This window comes from Chiroxiphia lanceolata, chromosome 8, assembly GCF_009829145.1.
Source record: "Chiroxiphia lanceolata isolate bChiLan1 chromosome 8, bChiLan1.pri, whole genome shotgun sequence".
NCBI lineage: Eukaryota > Metazoa > Chordata > Aves > Passeriformes > Pipridae > Chiroxiphia > Chiroxiphia lanceolata.
Genome location: NC_045644.1, coordinates 7848082 through 7862263, shown reverse-complemented (window position 1 = coordinate 7862263; position 14182 = coordinate 7848082). Strand labels below are relative to the sequence as shown.

At 35.1% G+C, this 14182-nt stretch overlaps 1 protein-coding gene across 1 annotated transcript in view; it reads left to right on the top strand.

The window, feature by feature from the left end:
- Positions 1–14182, top strand: part of ATRNL1 (attractin like 1) — a gene marked incomplete at its 5' end in the record, with an annotated part of 477341 nt that overhangs the window by 225312 nt on the left and 237847 nt on the right. Inside the window, 1 exon segment of the mRNA XM_032694659.1 lies at positions 10424–10485. Coding sequence (XP_032550550.1) covers positions 10424–10485 — 62 coding nt within the window.

Genomic DNA, 14182 nt, shown 5'->3' with positions numbered 1-14182 from the left:
TCTGAGCCACTCTCTGTACTTTACAATAACTGCTGTGAAGTGACCCTTTTGCCTCAGCGAGATGTTCTCAGATTCATCAGACAACTCTATAAAGTTAAATATGCCCTGTCAAAGTAGCATTAACTCTTTGAGTCCAATTTCATCCTCCAGGAAATTTTTTGTTTAACAATCTATGTGGATTCTTTAAAATACATAATTCAAATACACATCCCATCCCACCAATAATTATAGAAATGTAACTTAAAAATTGGCTGTTTAGTGGTAATGGCTAGGCATTTTCCTGGATGTAAGAACTCTGGAAGAAATCCAATTTGCTTCATCAACTGCAGCCACAATTTGACAGAGCAATATGATAGTACTGTGCCAGCACCAGCAGATTTAAACTTGCCCCCCTAATTCAATTTTGACATTTATTAAAACATCATATGGGTCTTTTACATCTGAGGATGTGTCCTTTAGACTCTCTTGTGAGAGGAGAAGAGATAGCACTTTAGTTTAGCTTTTTTAATGTGATTTTTTTTTATTAAACCATTTTTCCTCAGAAATGTATGGCACTTTGTGGAGTGAAATTAATCTGTGTGAGCAACTGGTTGGTGTAGAATCACAAACGATGTATAAAGTTACAGATTTTCTGTGTTTATTTTTTGAATAAATATAATTTACAGTTTTGACTTATTATGGTATCCTAGAGCCTTGGTAGTTTGCCAGTTGTTTGAATAGGATTTTCTGTTAAGGGCAGGGATTCCTGATGTTTTTCAAGCTTATTGATCATGCTACACTAAGTGAGAATGAAGGTATTACTGCACAGCACCCAGTTAGTTTCTCGGACTCTTTAGATGTTGTATCACCAGCCTGTGCTTGAACTAATTTGGGTTTGACAGGGAAAAAAGCTAAATTACATTGTCCAAATGGATATTGTTTTTCTGAACAGGAGTGAATCACAAAGGGTCTTGAACAAAGGCATATTTGAACATGACTTCTAAGGGTAGCACTGTAAGTCAGAGGACCACGGAATTTTTTTAAGAGAGTTGAAAATGAGCCTGCAGTTGTCAGCATCAAGAAACAGAGAAACAGAAAGGGATCAAGAGTCCATTTTACTTTAAAAAATGGCAACATTAAATGTGTTTTGTTTGTCAGAAGAACAAGATGCTTGATGTTGAGAGGGAGAGGTTTGTTATGTCAAATGGTACAGCTTTGATTTAGGGCGACCTTAGGAATTTGAAGATTGGTGCACAGAAACCCCAGTCCAGTAGAAATGCCACAGAGATTTTTAGGGGCCTGAAGCATACAAGCTGGATTGAAGCTGTGGAGTTTGGGCTTGTTTAGTCTGGCAAAGAGACTCCAGTGGTAGGCTACAATTCCTTGTGGAGTAGTTACAGAGGTGGTGAAGCCAAGTTCTTCTCAGTGTAGTTGCAGGCAGTAGAAGAAGGGGGAGTGGAATCTGGACATTGGGGGATTCAGAATGAACATTAGAAAAAATTCTTTGTATTAGCAATGCTGCATTGAAGCAAGTTTCCTGGAGTGGCCGTGGAGTATTCACTCTTGGAGGTTTTCAAAACTTACCTGGAAAAAGACACTGTTGACCTGATCTGTTGTTGGCAGTAGCCTGGCTTTGAGTGGGAGGTTGAACAATATGAACTTGTGATGCTTCTTCCAGTCCAGAGTTCTGTGACTCTGTGATGATAACATGTAAGAGCACATTCCGTAACAGGTGCAGCTTTCCTAATGCAAAACTCCTTAATTCATCAAGTCGTAATAAGATGTCAGAGGAAGTCATAACAAGAAAGCTGAAACCTGGTGTTGAAAGGAAAATTCAATTCTATCAACTGACAGACATGGCTTTTCCTTAATGTAGTTTGACGAACAAAACCATATCGTCATGCAATGCTTCTTTTTGTAGTAGAATTTAATCATTCAACTCTGCCTGACAAATTCTCTCACTTCATTCCCTTCACTTCTGTATCTTATTTTCGTACCTGTCCATTTAATCTAGCCAGGCTTTTAAAAACTAGAGCTTTGGAAGATGTTGTCTAGAAATCTGCTGTTTCATGCAGTTTTAGGAGATCTCAATCCTGGAAAGATTTATGCCTAAAATAACTTCCCAGTACTATAGGTCTTTGTGTCAATTACTTTTAATCTTTTTTTTTTTTATTTATTTAATTTTGAAACATGTCATTTCTCTCTCATCTACGTATTTTAATTTTCTTTAATTCTTTCATTGACTTTAATATTCAATATTTTGATTTCTTAATAATGTCCACATTAATCATTATAAAAATGTAAAATTTTTTGCATATTGAATAAAACTGTAAGTTAGATAATGGTTCCCCTCCCCCAGATTTTCTCCTTCCCTTCTTGGAGGTTATAAGCTGAGGATTTCTCTGTGTGATATGTATTTGTTCGTATGTGTACGCAAACACAAAATTAAATAAAGAAGTGAAATAGTGGTGTGTGCATATTGAATTTCATAGGCAGAGTGCCTGTTAGGTAGGAAAAAAACATCTTCTGTTATAACCTTCCTTAGGAATGTCTTTCATCTCACTTGAATACAAAACTAGATTGTCTTTCAGCCTCTCATGACTCCGAATAGTGGAAATAATATCCTGTAATTATTACATTATTTGAGAAATGAAGGGGTGGATATTTGGATAATCTAGTGGATGCCACCATGAGAGACAGGACTTCAGCATGCAGAGATAATTTGTGGAAGTTGTTTATCAAATCTGAATGTGAAGGCTGTGATTCTGAGTCTGATTTTATTTGTTATCTTTCATTTTCTATTTATGTTATCAGTATGAATGTTTTGTTATCACTAAATCTTTTCATCTGGGAGGACTGTTTGTCAACATCAAACTAAATTCTTTGCAGGCATCAACACAGTAGAAAGCAGTAGGATTCTGCTAGCAGGCACTTAGCTCCATATTGCTTCTCAGATCATTTAATTCCAACAAGATGAAATGTATCTTTTGCCTATTTTATCATTATGTTGTTTTACAGAAATACCCAATCAGTACTTACAAACCATGGGAGAAATTTATTTCACCTAACATTATTTATATTCCAAGTTTGACATTAGATCTATAGTCTAACCTAATCACAGACTCCCTGTGTTGTTAGCAGAGAGCAATGGCAGCTCCATAGGGTAATTCCTTACAAGTTATGAGAGTCCCACATTTATTTTAGAATCACTTACCTGTGAAGTGCCTTCCCATCTCTGATGATTTCTATAAGCTAGCTGACTAATTTTGACTAGGGTCACGCATTTGACTAGATTTGACATATTCCGCATGAAAAATTTAGATAAATTTTCTTCAAAATTTCTTTTTCAAGTTCTAGGAAAGCCAATATATAAAATAAATGTGTGTCATTTTTAGCCTCCATGTGTTTAATGTTTCCCTTAGTTAGGCAGAGGTCATTTGTTGGTAATTTGTCCTTTTCTTATCATGTTTTCTTGGAATTTCTGTTTTCCAAAGGTAAAGAAATGCATTTTGTGCTTTGCCTGTTAAATATTTCTTTGGGGAAACTGACAGAGTTTCCTAGTATCTATCTTTCAGTCGTGCATGTCACTCTTCATAGTTAAAGCCTTATTTGAAAGAAGAGTGAGTACCATTTTTTACTCTCTCTAAAAATACCCTAATATATAATAGTGCTTATGATTATACTTATATTTAAACAAAAAATCAGAGTAACTTACCTTTTCCTTTGTAAGTATTGATTATTCAGTAATCCCGAGTTTAGAGATATCCTTAGGTCCCACCATGCCCTAACAAATTTATTATGTAGTACATAATAATGTCATTAAAATAGCTTATGCTTAGATGTCTGCAGTCATATTTCTAAACTTCATTTCATACAACAAAAGGTAAGTGTGAAAATTTATTATATATTTAAATTTTTTAACATCCCAGTTCCAAATTAGCACAGCATTTGGTCTTTTACGTTTTCCTTGTAGAACAGATATACAAAAAAATGTTCCCATCTACACAAATATTTTTCCACAAATATTTTCATCAGCTGACTTCTGTATTTGTTGTCTAATGCTGCCTCAGTCAAAAAGTGTTCCTCAAGAAAATATAAATGATAGACAATAAAATATGTTAGCCTTTATGTTCAGTCAATATCCATTTCGTCTGATTCAGTACATACGTAGTACCAGTGTGGGAGTGTATAATAGTTTTATCCAAGAAGAAATTAAATTATGGTTTTGACGATACTGAAGGAAGTAATAATTCTGCAGGGTTTAAGTATGCATAATCAACACAGTCCAGGCAGTTTAGTTTGGGTTATGTCTGACCTTATTGCATTATGTTTCCAGGTTTAATAATTAGGCCTTCTACTAGAGTTTTACCATGTATTTATTTTAGTTTCTCTTATTTGTTCATTCTTAATTTATTAACAGTGGAAGATGAAAGAATTTTATACGGAAGTATTCATTCATTGTTTGAGAGCCTGAGCAGATAGAACTTCAGTGGGTAATGTCGTGAAATGGAGCATAGATTAAAATTGCTCTTTGTGTACATTGTTTGAATATATGAAACTTTTCATGGATTAGGTTCCTGTTTCCTGCAAATGTGGAATTTTGATTTAGTGAACTCCACTTGTGCCTAGTTTTCCCTTTCTTTTTCTTTTTGCATGATTGGTTTCATTAGAATTGCAAACACGGCTTCTTGACAGCTATACTTTTAAACTAAAACACAAAATTCTGAGGGCAGACTTACTATTTCCATATGAAAGATGTCCCTGAGTTAGACTTCCAAGATTATCTCATTTTTGTGGTGGAACAGATCTTGACCTATTGTTCTGTAGGACTCTTATTGCCGCATGTGATAGTCAAGGTGAACATGAACTGGAGCAATGGCAAAAAGATGAATCTATCCCTGCAGACATTAACTGTTGAAGTTGGAAAAATCTCGGTGTTCAAAAGTTGTTCCTGTTTCAACTGATCGATTCCATCCACCATTATTCAGTATAAAGTGTATTTTCCACGTCATGCATGTAACCAAAACATGAAAAATTAAGGAATAGCATGCATTGAAACATTGGTTGCAATGAATCCTTGTGTGCAGTGCTCTCTGGCATATTCTGCTGGCTGTCTGACTTTTGAATCCTTAACTGGTGTCAAAGATCTGCCAGCAGTCACAGTGCCTTGTCTTCCTATTAGATCACGTCATGTGAAGAATGTTGGTTTGTTTGTTTTTTGAAAAACATACTTTTTGAAGACTTAAACATGACAGAGGAAAAAAGATGGAAATATCTTTTGCTTGTTGGAAAAATCCCCACTGTTCATTTATCACTCATCGGCTTTTTCTTCATATACCTTTCTATCTCTTAAGACTGTGAGCTGGAACCTATACATAACACATTTGGCTTTGGAATCTTTTCATTCTGTCTCTGAGTTTTTATGACTCTGGCTTTTAGAGTCTATATTTAATCTGTATATTGGTGTTACTTTGATCTGAAGGAATACAAGCATAGTTCACTATAAGACTGTACATTAAAATTAAATTTCAATATTTAATAACAACAACAAAACAACAATAATAATAGTTCATAATAATTTTCAGATCATCCAGATAAAAATCCAAGCAGAAATGTTGATAGAAAAAACACCACTGACAACACTTCCTAAAATTTAAAATAGTGAGACGGTTTTTGTAGACTGAAGTTTGTATCTTTTATTAAGGCAGGTGGATACCTGGAAAAGTTAAACTTTCACACACAAGCTCTTCTTCATGTCTGATATAGAAGCATCAGACTTTAAAGCTAAATCCAAGTTGAAAGCAATTGCTCAGAGTTTAATTATAGAGCATTTTTCATAAAACGCTGCAGTTCTTACCTCTAGGTCCTGCTCTTCACAACTCCTGTACAAGATGAACTTTGAGTCTAAGATACAAAAAGTCTTGGCTTTAGCAGAAATATTAGCTCTATGTCACATTATAGTTTCCATGCACATGCTTATCCCTTCATGTTTCACAGGTTATAAACTACCTATCACTGTTTCTTGTTACAACACTTACCTTATCAACTCATCTGCCTCCCTCACCCTTCCACTCTACTTCATATGAGAAAATCACACAAGAAAGATCTGATATATGATCTAATATACTAAAATAAGCAATCTTCCCAACTTCTTTTTTGGTCTGAATTCCTCTATTCCGAGCGTAAAAAGAGCTTGCATGCTCAAGAGATTGGCTGATTTTGATCTTGTGGAAAAAATATTGATGCATGCAACTCATTATCATAGATCCTCATAGCTGGAGTTTCACCACTGTTAGAATATTCCAAACTACCCCACAAAAATTCCTCTTGAAAGTTGCTCAAGGCAGAGATCCTCAAATCATAAAACAGCTTTCATTCTTGGTGAAGGTGACTGACAAATGAAGGAAAAGCTCAAACAACTTCTAGGTTTTTTTCTGTGAACCAGGTGTTGAGATTAGACTTTGCCCTGCTGGAGTACAAAGCTGGAATTTCTAAGTCCTTTGATGTTTTTGTTTCAGCAAATTCACAATAGCCTGATACTCTGATAATCATGCTCTTGTAGTTTTTTTTAGCAGCAAGTGACATAACTTGAGGCCAGCTATAAATCAACTGGCATTGGTTTTATTCAAGAGACACTCAAATATTGTAACCAATTTATAAGGAAAAGAAAATTAAGCCATGTTATGAAATCATACTAAAGGGGTTTTTGCATATCTTGTAGCACTCAGAATATTATTCCTTTTTTTAGGAGATACAGTTTTGGATGACATTATTGTGAAAATTATAACTTCTGGTTCACCTTAATATTTATAGTTAATTTATTTTTCTTTGCTGTCAATAGCAGAGTATTTAAGAAAAATAAATATCCATTTTGTAGATTTCTGCAAAACGTGTCATTATTTGTGCTTTAAAACAACAATTTTTCTGTCCCAGTATTGGATCATAAAGTCAATGAAAGCTTTGACCTATAGACAAACAGGGAAAAGAACTTCAACTGTAGTTGATGAGAAGTTTTCTAGTGGTTCCTGTAAAGGTGAGAAAATGATTTGAAAATATTTATGATAAATGGCTGTCTATTATCTTGGCTTTGAACAAAAAAAGAGATCATGGGAGGTTACTGAAATTCTCTGCACCTCTACCCACATCTGTAGCTGCCACATTAATGTCTGTCCTAACTTTTAGAAATCTGATGCTAATGAACGAAAGAATTAGAATCTGCACCTGAAGCTGTATTTCAAATAATGTTTTACAGTATTATAAGTAATCCTACTTCCATTTTTCAGTGTTAAAGCAGAAATGTTGTTCCTCTTTCTTCAAGGGAAACAGGTTTATGCTGGAAGTTCTGTGTTAACTCATAGGGGTTATCCTTTGCCATAAAAAATTATATTCCACATGGCACTTGATTCTGTTCTATAGGAAATAATGGAAAAGGATATTTATCTTCATCTTCATTTATAAGAGAAGATAGAGATACTATTTGTGGGATCCACAAGCTTTTTAGATATTTTGAGGAAACTGAAGGCTATTTAGGCATGATAAAAATTAACAAAGGAGATATTTGTCTTCAGTATCTCTTAAGTCCAAAGCGAAAACCTGGGGCTGAAAGAATTTTCCTTGTCTTGTCCCTTATCTATGTAGGCACAAGCAAAAAGAAAATAACATTCATATCTATATGAAAACCTCATGGAAATAAATCTTTTTAATTGTATTCTGTTTCTTTGTATCAGTCTTAGGTTCCTGATATTTGCTTGCTTCTTTCTGATCTACTTATAATTAAAATATGTATTCTTTTAGTTAATATTCTGTGTTGAAATTAGTCTAAGATACATGTACCGTTTCTTCAGAAAATGCCGTAGTTCATCTTTTGAACATAAACTCTAATGCAATTATTAGAAGGTGTCTGATTAAAATTGGAAATTACTTCTGGGATGGAACTTTATATTTAACCATGTTTTTGCTTTAAAATAGGAGTACTTTCAAGAAAATCCCATACAACCAAACAAGCAAGTTTTACAGACAGATGTTCTTCCATAGGGTTTGCAAACATGAACTCCAGCAAAAGAACATTGCAATTATCTTGAGTAGATGATTAGATTAACAGAAGTTGGAAATTGTAAAATCATTCCTTTTGTGTCCATTTTTGTGCAAAAATGATTCATCCCATCTTGAGTTTGGGAATATTCAAATCATTTAATCATTAATAGGTATATAAAATCAATATTTGCTGTGTGTTGAAAAAGAGAAATTAAGGCACTATAGTTTCTTAGAAGAATTTGAGGTAAAACTTTCCTGACATGATTGTGATTGGGTTGCAGGTTTTGATTGCAAACTTTCCTTTGACTGTAGTTGTTTCCAGACTCACAGATGCTGTTATGGAACTCTGACACTTTGAATGAAAATAATCCAAGTAATGCAAAATCTAAATGGTCCTTTTTAAGAGCTTTTTAAGGGGCCAAAAAAGGCAAACTCTGTGAACATGGGCATGTTTTTTTCTCCTTGTGTTAGTTCATTATCTGATGTATGGTACTTTTAACAAACATTCTGGAAACACCAGCAGTTAAGTTGAACACCACATACTATTTGAAGGAAATCCATCCTGCATTTAAAATAAAAAATTGAGTTTGGAAAGCCTTTATTTTTTATGTAAGGTATACTTAAACAATTGCTTATGTGTTTTATATTGGGCCAAAGAAATCTTCTGGTCTTTTCTCAGGTGCTATCTTTTCTGCATAAAATAAAAATTATATTGCCATTAACAAATATTTTTACATTATTGCTCACTCTGTAATTTCTCTTCAACTTTTTCAGATTTTTACTCCCTAATTTCTCTTCATTTTGTTACAGTATGCATCATGAGAGTAGCCTAAGTTAAAGTTTCCAAGAATTAAAAATTTCTGCTTATATTGGACAAATATGAAAACATTTGTTGATTAAACTCAAGTACTGAGTCAGATTTTTTTCTCTCTCCTGCTTAATTCCTAAATGGTACTCAGCATCTTGTCTTCCCACAGGATCCCAGGCCAGAATGTAGATTTTGCTCTGATTCAAGCACAGCAATCTACTTAACCTATGCACATCTAGGCACATATCCTCTCTAGAGAGGAGGCAGATGATAGCACTCTAGAAGTTTAATACACTAAATAATATTCTGATTCCTTTATGAAGTGTCTTTCATGATATTTTGGGCTGAGAAATTTGAAATATCCACTTCCTGTACTGAATTCCAGAGCTCCTAAAATTTTTTTAATTGCTTGGAATTGTGGAATTACTGAAGAGAAAGGGGAAATTACATTTCAGAGATGTGTTTTTGTGGTGGTGCTCCCTATGCTTATTTCTGAAATGATGCTGTTTACATACTGTTCCTTCCTTAAGCTTTTAAGTAATCTGATCTATGTTTAGCTGTGTTTGGCTGGCACAAGGCACAGTAACACCATTATAATACTGAAGTTTACATTTCAGTTTTGCTCTAAAATAAAAAGAGAGAAAAAAAGTAGCTTTTTGAGTATCATGAGGTATCATTTCAGAAGTTCACGTCAGCTGTGAAAGGGAATCAGAGTAATTTGGTGTAATTACTAGTCAAGATCAGATCTTAAATGCACTAAGATCTCTAAAAACAACCATTACTTGAACAGACTGTACAATTCGAAGTAGAAGGTTCTGTATGTCTTCATTTTGATAATTATAGACTGAAAAACTGAGCAAGGCAGGGACTTATGGATATTTGTAGATATAACTTGAATATTAAGTACTGTTCTTAGTTATAATAGTAATTATAGGCTGTATTGCATGCAAGTGTGAATGTCTGCTTGTATATGCTCTCTTAGAGATAATTCTTAAATCTTCATGAAAAATTACAGCAAGGAGCTGAACTAATGCATGGTCTGGTGAGGCTCTAAGCATGTAGCCCAAAAGAATATTTATTACTTTGTCTTTAAAGTAATTTGCTTTGAAACTGTTTTTTTATGCATCAAATTTATCTTTTTTTATTAAATTAACACATGCATTAATTTTAATATTATGTAATTATTAATTTTAAGCATTATATGTTGTTTGTCTTCTCTAAAACCTTGTTTCAGTGTTGTTATTAAAGTGGAAAATGGTGACAGTCAAAACAGTTGACTAAAAAGAACTCAATTTATAACAATATGGTTTCTTAATATTTTGCATCTTGGTTTTATATGTTTTTATATTGTTTTTATTGTTCATTAAGCAACTATTTCTATTAACTTTACTTCAGTAAAAAGACTATATTCCACTGTTTGTATTTTGACACCAACAGAGATATGGGGATTAGTTGCTCATCTCACTTTATGATAAATGCAGGTGTGTGCATGCTAGACTGAAATTACACTTGAAACTAATCACCCACAGAGCCATAAAACCCTGGCCTAAAAAGAGCTGTCGAGTCTGAAAATGTTGTAATTTACTTCTATTTTATTTGCAGATTGCCTTCTCACAGCACAATACTATCATGGATCTTGTGCAGTTCTTTGTCACCTTCTTCAGGTAAATTGCTTTTTCTATCTTCTGAAATCATGATGATTCTTGACCATCAAACCTGTGTCTTAACCAGGCAGCTGCTGGAATCTTTCATGCATTTCATATTCATTGATTCAGTCTTCACACTTCATAAAGATTTGTGCTATATATCACAGTGATTAAGAGAAGCCAGCTAAACTCAAACAAGTCATTTATGTGTGTGATTCTTTTATAAACACTTTAAAAGAATTATTGAAAATGATGGCTCTGTTCAATAGCTTGTTATTCTTAATAAAAAACACACCAAATCACTACGAATGCTTTCATGTGTTAGAGATTAATTGTGAAAGGCAGTAGGTGATGCCTGAGATTTGGTTGTGGCAGCAATGTAGGAATGGGCTTCAGCCGCAAATGGACAACTATTCTGGGATCTGAACAAAACTCCACTAAGACTTCTTGAAAGTTCCACTGTCTTATAAAATGTCACAAACTTGAATATACATGGATTAGTTACAGTGCTTTGAAATCTTACTGTGAAGATATTCCCCAATAACCGTGAAGCGTACACAAAGTATGAACAGTGACAAATACATTCATCAGACTTTCTGTATTTCTAGAACCGCCATGCCTTTATTTCACAAGTTCGCAGTACACTTTTTCTGTTTACTTCAATCACTGTGCTCTGAGGAACTGTACCTGACAAATCAGACTCCTAAATACTGTGAACAGACCAGTCTGTTTATTGCTGTCACCAAAATGCGAACAGAAATGAGCAGAGCCTGAAGTTTTCTGTGCCAAATATATTGGCTAATGGAGAGGGGTTTAGTAGCTGATGTGAAATACCCCATTTTTCCTCAATCACCGAAAACAGAGCAATAAAATGCTCATTGCCTAAAGATCAGTCTAGTAGTGTTTGGGATTTTAAGTGTTTGGTTGTTGGGGTTTTTTGTGTTTGGGGGGTTTTCCTCTTTTTTTTCTGGGAGGCCAGCAAGATCTAAAAAATTATGCAAACCTTAAGATCACAAACTCATCTAGAAGAAAGCAAAGTCTGTCCAAGTATGACAGAACAGAGGGACCCAATCACAAATAGCAGAGGTAGACTAAAAGCAGTTTGTGCTCTGTGCCCTAATGCAGCCTTAGAAAAGGTAAACTATAGGCTCTTTGATGGTGAAGCCATCTCTATGGATACAGTGCGTTACCTCTCCTGGTGTGATTGTCTGTCTCATGCGGCTTGTTCTGTGTAAATGCAAACTCATCATGATCCTGATGAAAGAAGAGATCTGTCTACCTGAACAGTAAGCTAATTGGAAACCAAGGCAAACGTAATCCCCCTTAGAGAGAGAAAGGCTGTAGGATAGCTGTCAGCTACCCTACCACTGCCTTTGGCTCAGCCTCAGTCTAATTACCTAACCAAGGCTTGCAGCTGGCACTCAGTTCAATAGGGCCTTGCAGCATAACCTTAATAGTCCACCTTTGGAACCTAGTTGCAGAAATATGTAAAGGAATCAGGAAATGCTGTGAGTAGAGCATTGCAGTGATCCAAGTAAGGTACAAACCTTAATGACAGGGCACCCTCCAAAAACATACAAATCAGGCTAAGGTTTCATGGTTATAATGAGAAATACAGTGGTTGAGAAAAGAAAAATATTTAAAAATATCGATGTAAGGCTGTATGGTACCCTTCTACATTTGAATTGGTATGAAGGTGTCTGTAGTGATAGGTAGGATGTCTAGGAACTGGAGCTCTCATACTGTATTTCTAAGAAAAACATAGAGGCAAAAAGAATAGCACAATTTGCAAAGCAGGATCTGAGAGGGGAAGAGAAGGGAGAGGAGAACTTGAGTTGGTTCTGAATTAAATGACTGCATGAAAAAGTTATTAATTGCGTTGCATTCCCAAGATTAGCTCAGGCTTATTGCTTGGCTAACTGGCTCCTTCCAAGACATGAGCCAGTACCTTCTGTGTATCTTTCTTTCAGGGTTATGCCTGTGGACATGAGGTTTTCACAGGTGTTAAAGTGCATTGATTCTCTTATCACAGAACCAAACGAATCATGGGTAATATCCCAGTGCATAACAGGTGTGAGCAGAGCTAGCAGGCAGGCAGTCCATGTAGATGATCCAAAGAAGCAACTATTGTCACTGGACTATTAGTTGCAATGTGTTGTAAATAAATGTAGGAAAAGTACTTACTTAGTGTGCCCTTTACAGAAAACCAGAATGAAAAGTTTCCAGTCTAGACACCATTAAAACTTTCAGTAGCCATTAAATTGGATGTTATTTCTACAGGATCACTGTTCTGAACAACCTGAAGAATATTTATAACAGCAAATCATAGCAATAACTGATTTATATTTTTTTCACACTAGTGGACAAAGTTGTACCCCAAGGACAAACCCATGGGATTGTCCTTGCTCAGGGACCAGGGTGTACCTGGTGGGTAATGAGGGAAGATGGGGAGACCCAGTGTGTACCTCAAGGAGATTTTACCTTGGGGGAAAGGTGATCTGTGTTTTGAGTTGTATGTTGCAGGAAGTAAAGTCACAGGACAATGAAGAGCGAATTTTGCAAGGACCCCGTGGGAGCAGGGGAAGGACTCCAACTCCTCTCCCTGAGCAGCTCCAGAAACAACAACTGACCATAACCCCCACTCCCCATCCCCCTGCACCACTGGGGGAGGAGGAGGGAGAATATGGAAGGAAGGAGGGGTGGGGAGGAAGGTGTTTTTAAGACTGTTTTATTTCTCACTCTTTGGCTCTTATTCTAATAGTAATAAATATAAGTACTATCCCCACTTTGAGTCTTGTTTTGCCTATGAAAGTAATCAGTCACTGACCTCTCCCAGCTCTTATCTCTACTCATGAGTCCTTGGCTGTTTTTTTTCTCTCTCCTCTGTCCGGTTGCAGAGGGAGAGTGAGAGAGTGGCTTTAGTGGGTACCTGGTATCTGGCCAGGGTCAACCTACTACATTTCCATATTGGTTGATAGTATTTGAGCCCTTATCTGAAAATTTTATTTCAAAGATTTGTAGTCTAAAAGAATTATTTTAATAAGAGTTTGTTTCTTTCTTTCTTTTTGTGTGTGTTTTTAGTTTTCTTCGTTTGTGGGAATTTCTTTTCCTTTGTTTACTAAGTAGGAATGTCGTGTATTATGACTGTGGCAAATTATGCTGGTAACAGTAATAACCCAGGTCATATTTACTAGGATTATTGATTGAGAAAATAATTGTGTTTAAAGATAATTTGAATGTGGTTGACAACAAAACCTATTTCAACATGCTTTGATAAACGTACATTTGCGTTTCTCCCCTTTAATATCGTATTTCTCATGTTTCTGAGGATGTGACATAACGTTATTCACCCTGGCTGCCTAACCAAAGCAGCAAATAGGTTAATTTGACAGGAACAGCTTTTCAATAACCATTCAAAAGTATAGTTTAAAACTGTTAAAATAGGTTGTGTGTTCCAAACTAAAAGAAGAAATGAACATTTTACTGCTTGAATCGGAGACATCAAAATAACAAGCATTTTTAGAACTGTCCTGATGTATCAAGATGAACTCTTTTAAAACTATTGTTCTGTAAGAACTACTGTACATAACAGCAAAAACTCTGTGATTAGTTCTACAATTAATGCTTGGTCTACCAAGATACTGATATTCTATATCCTAGAACAAAAAAGTTATAGAAATAAAAGTTATTTTGAAAAAATAAGCAGAATATTTTT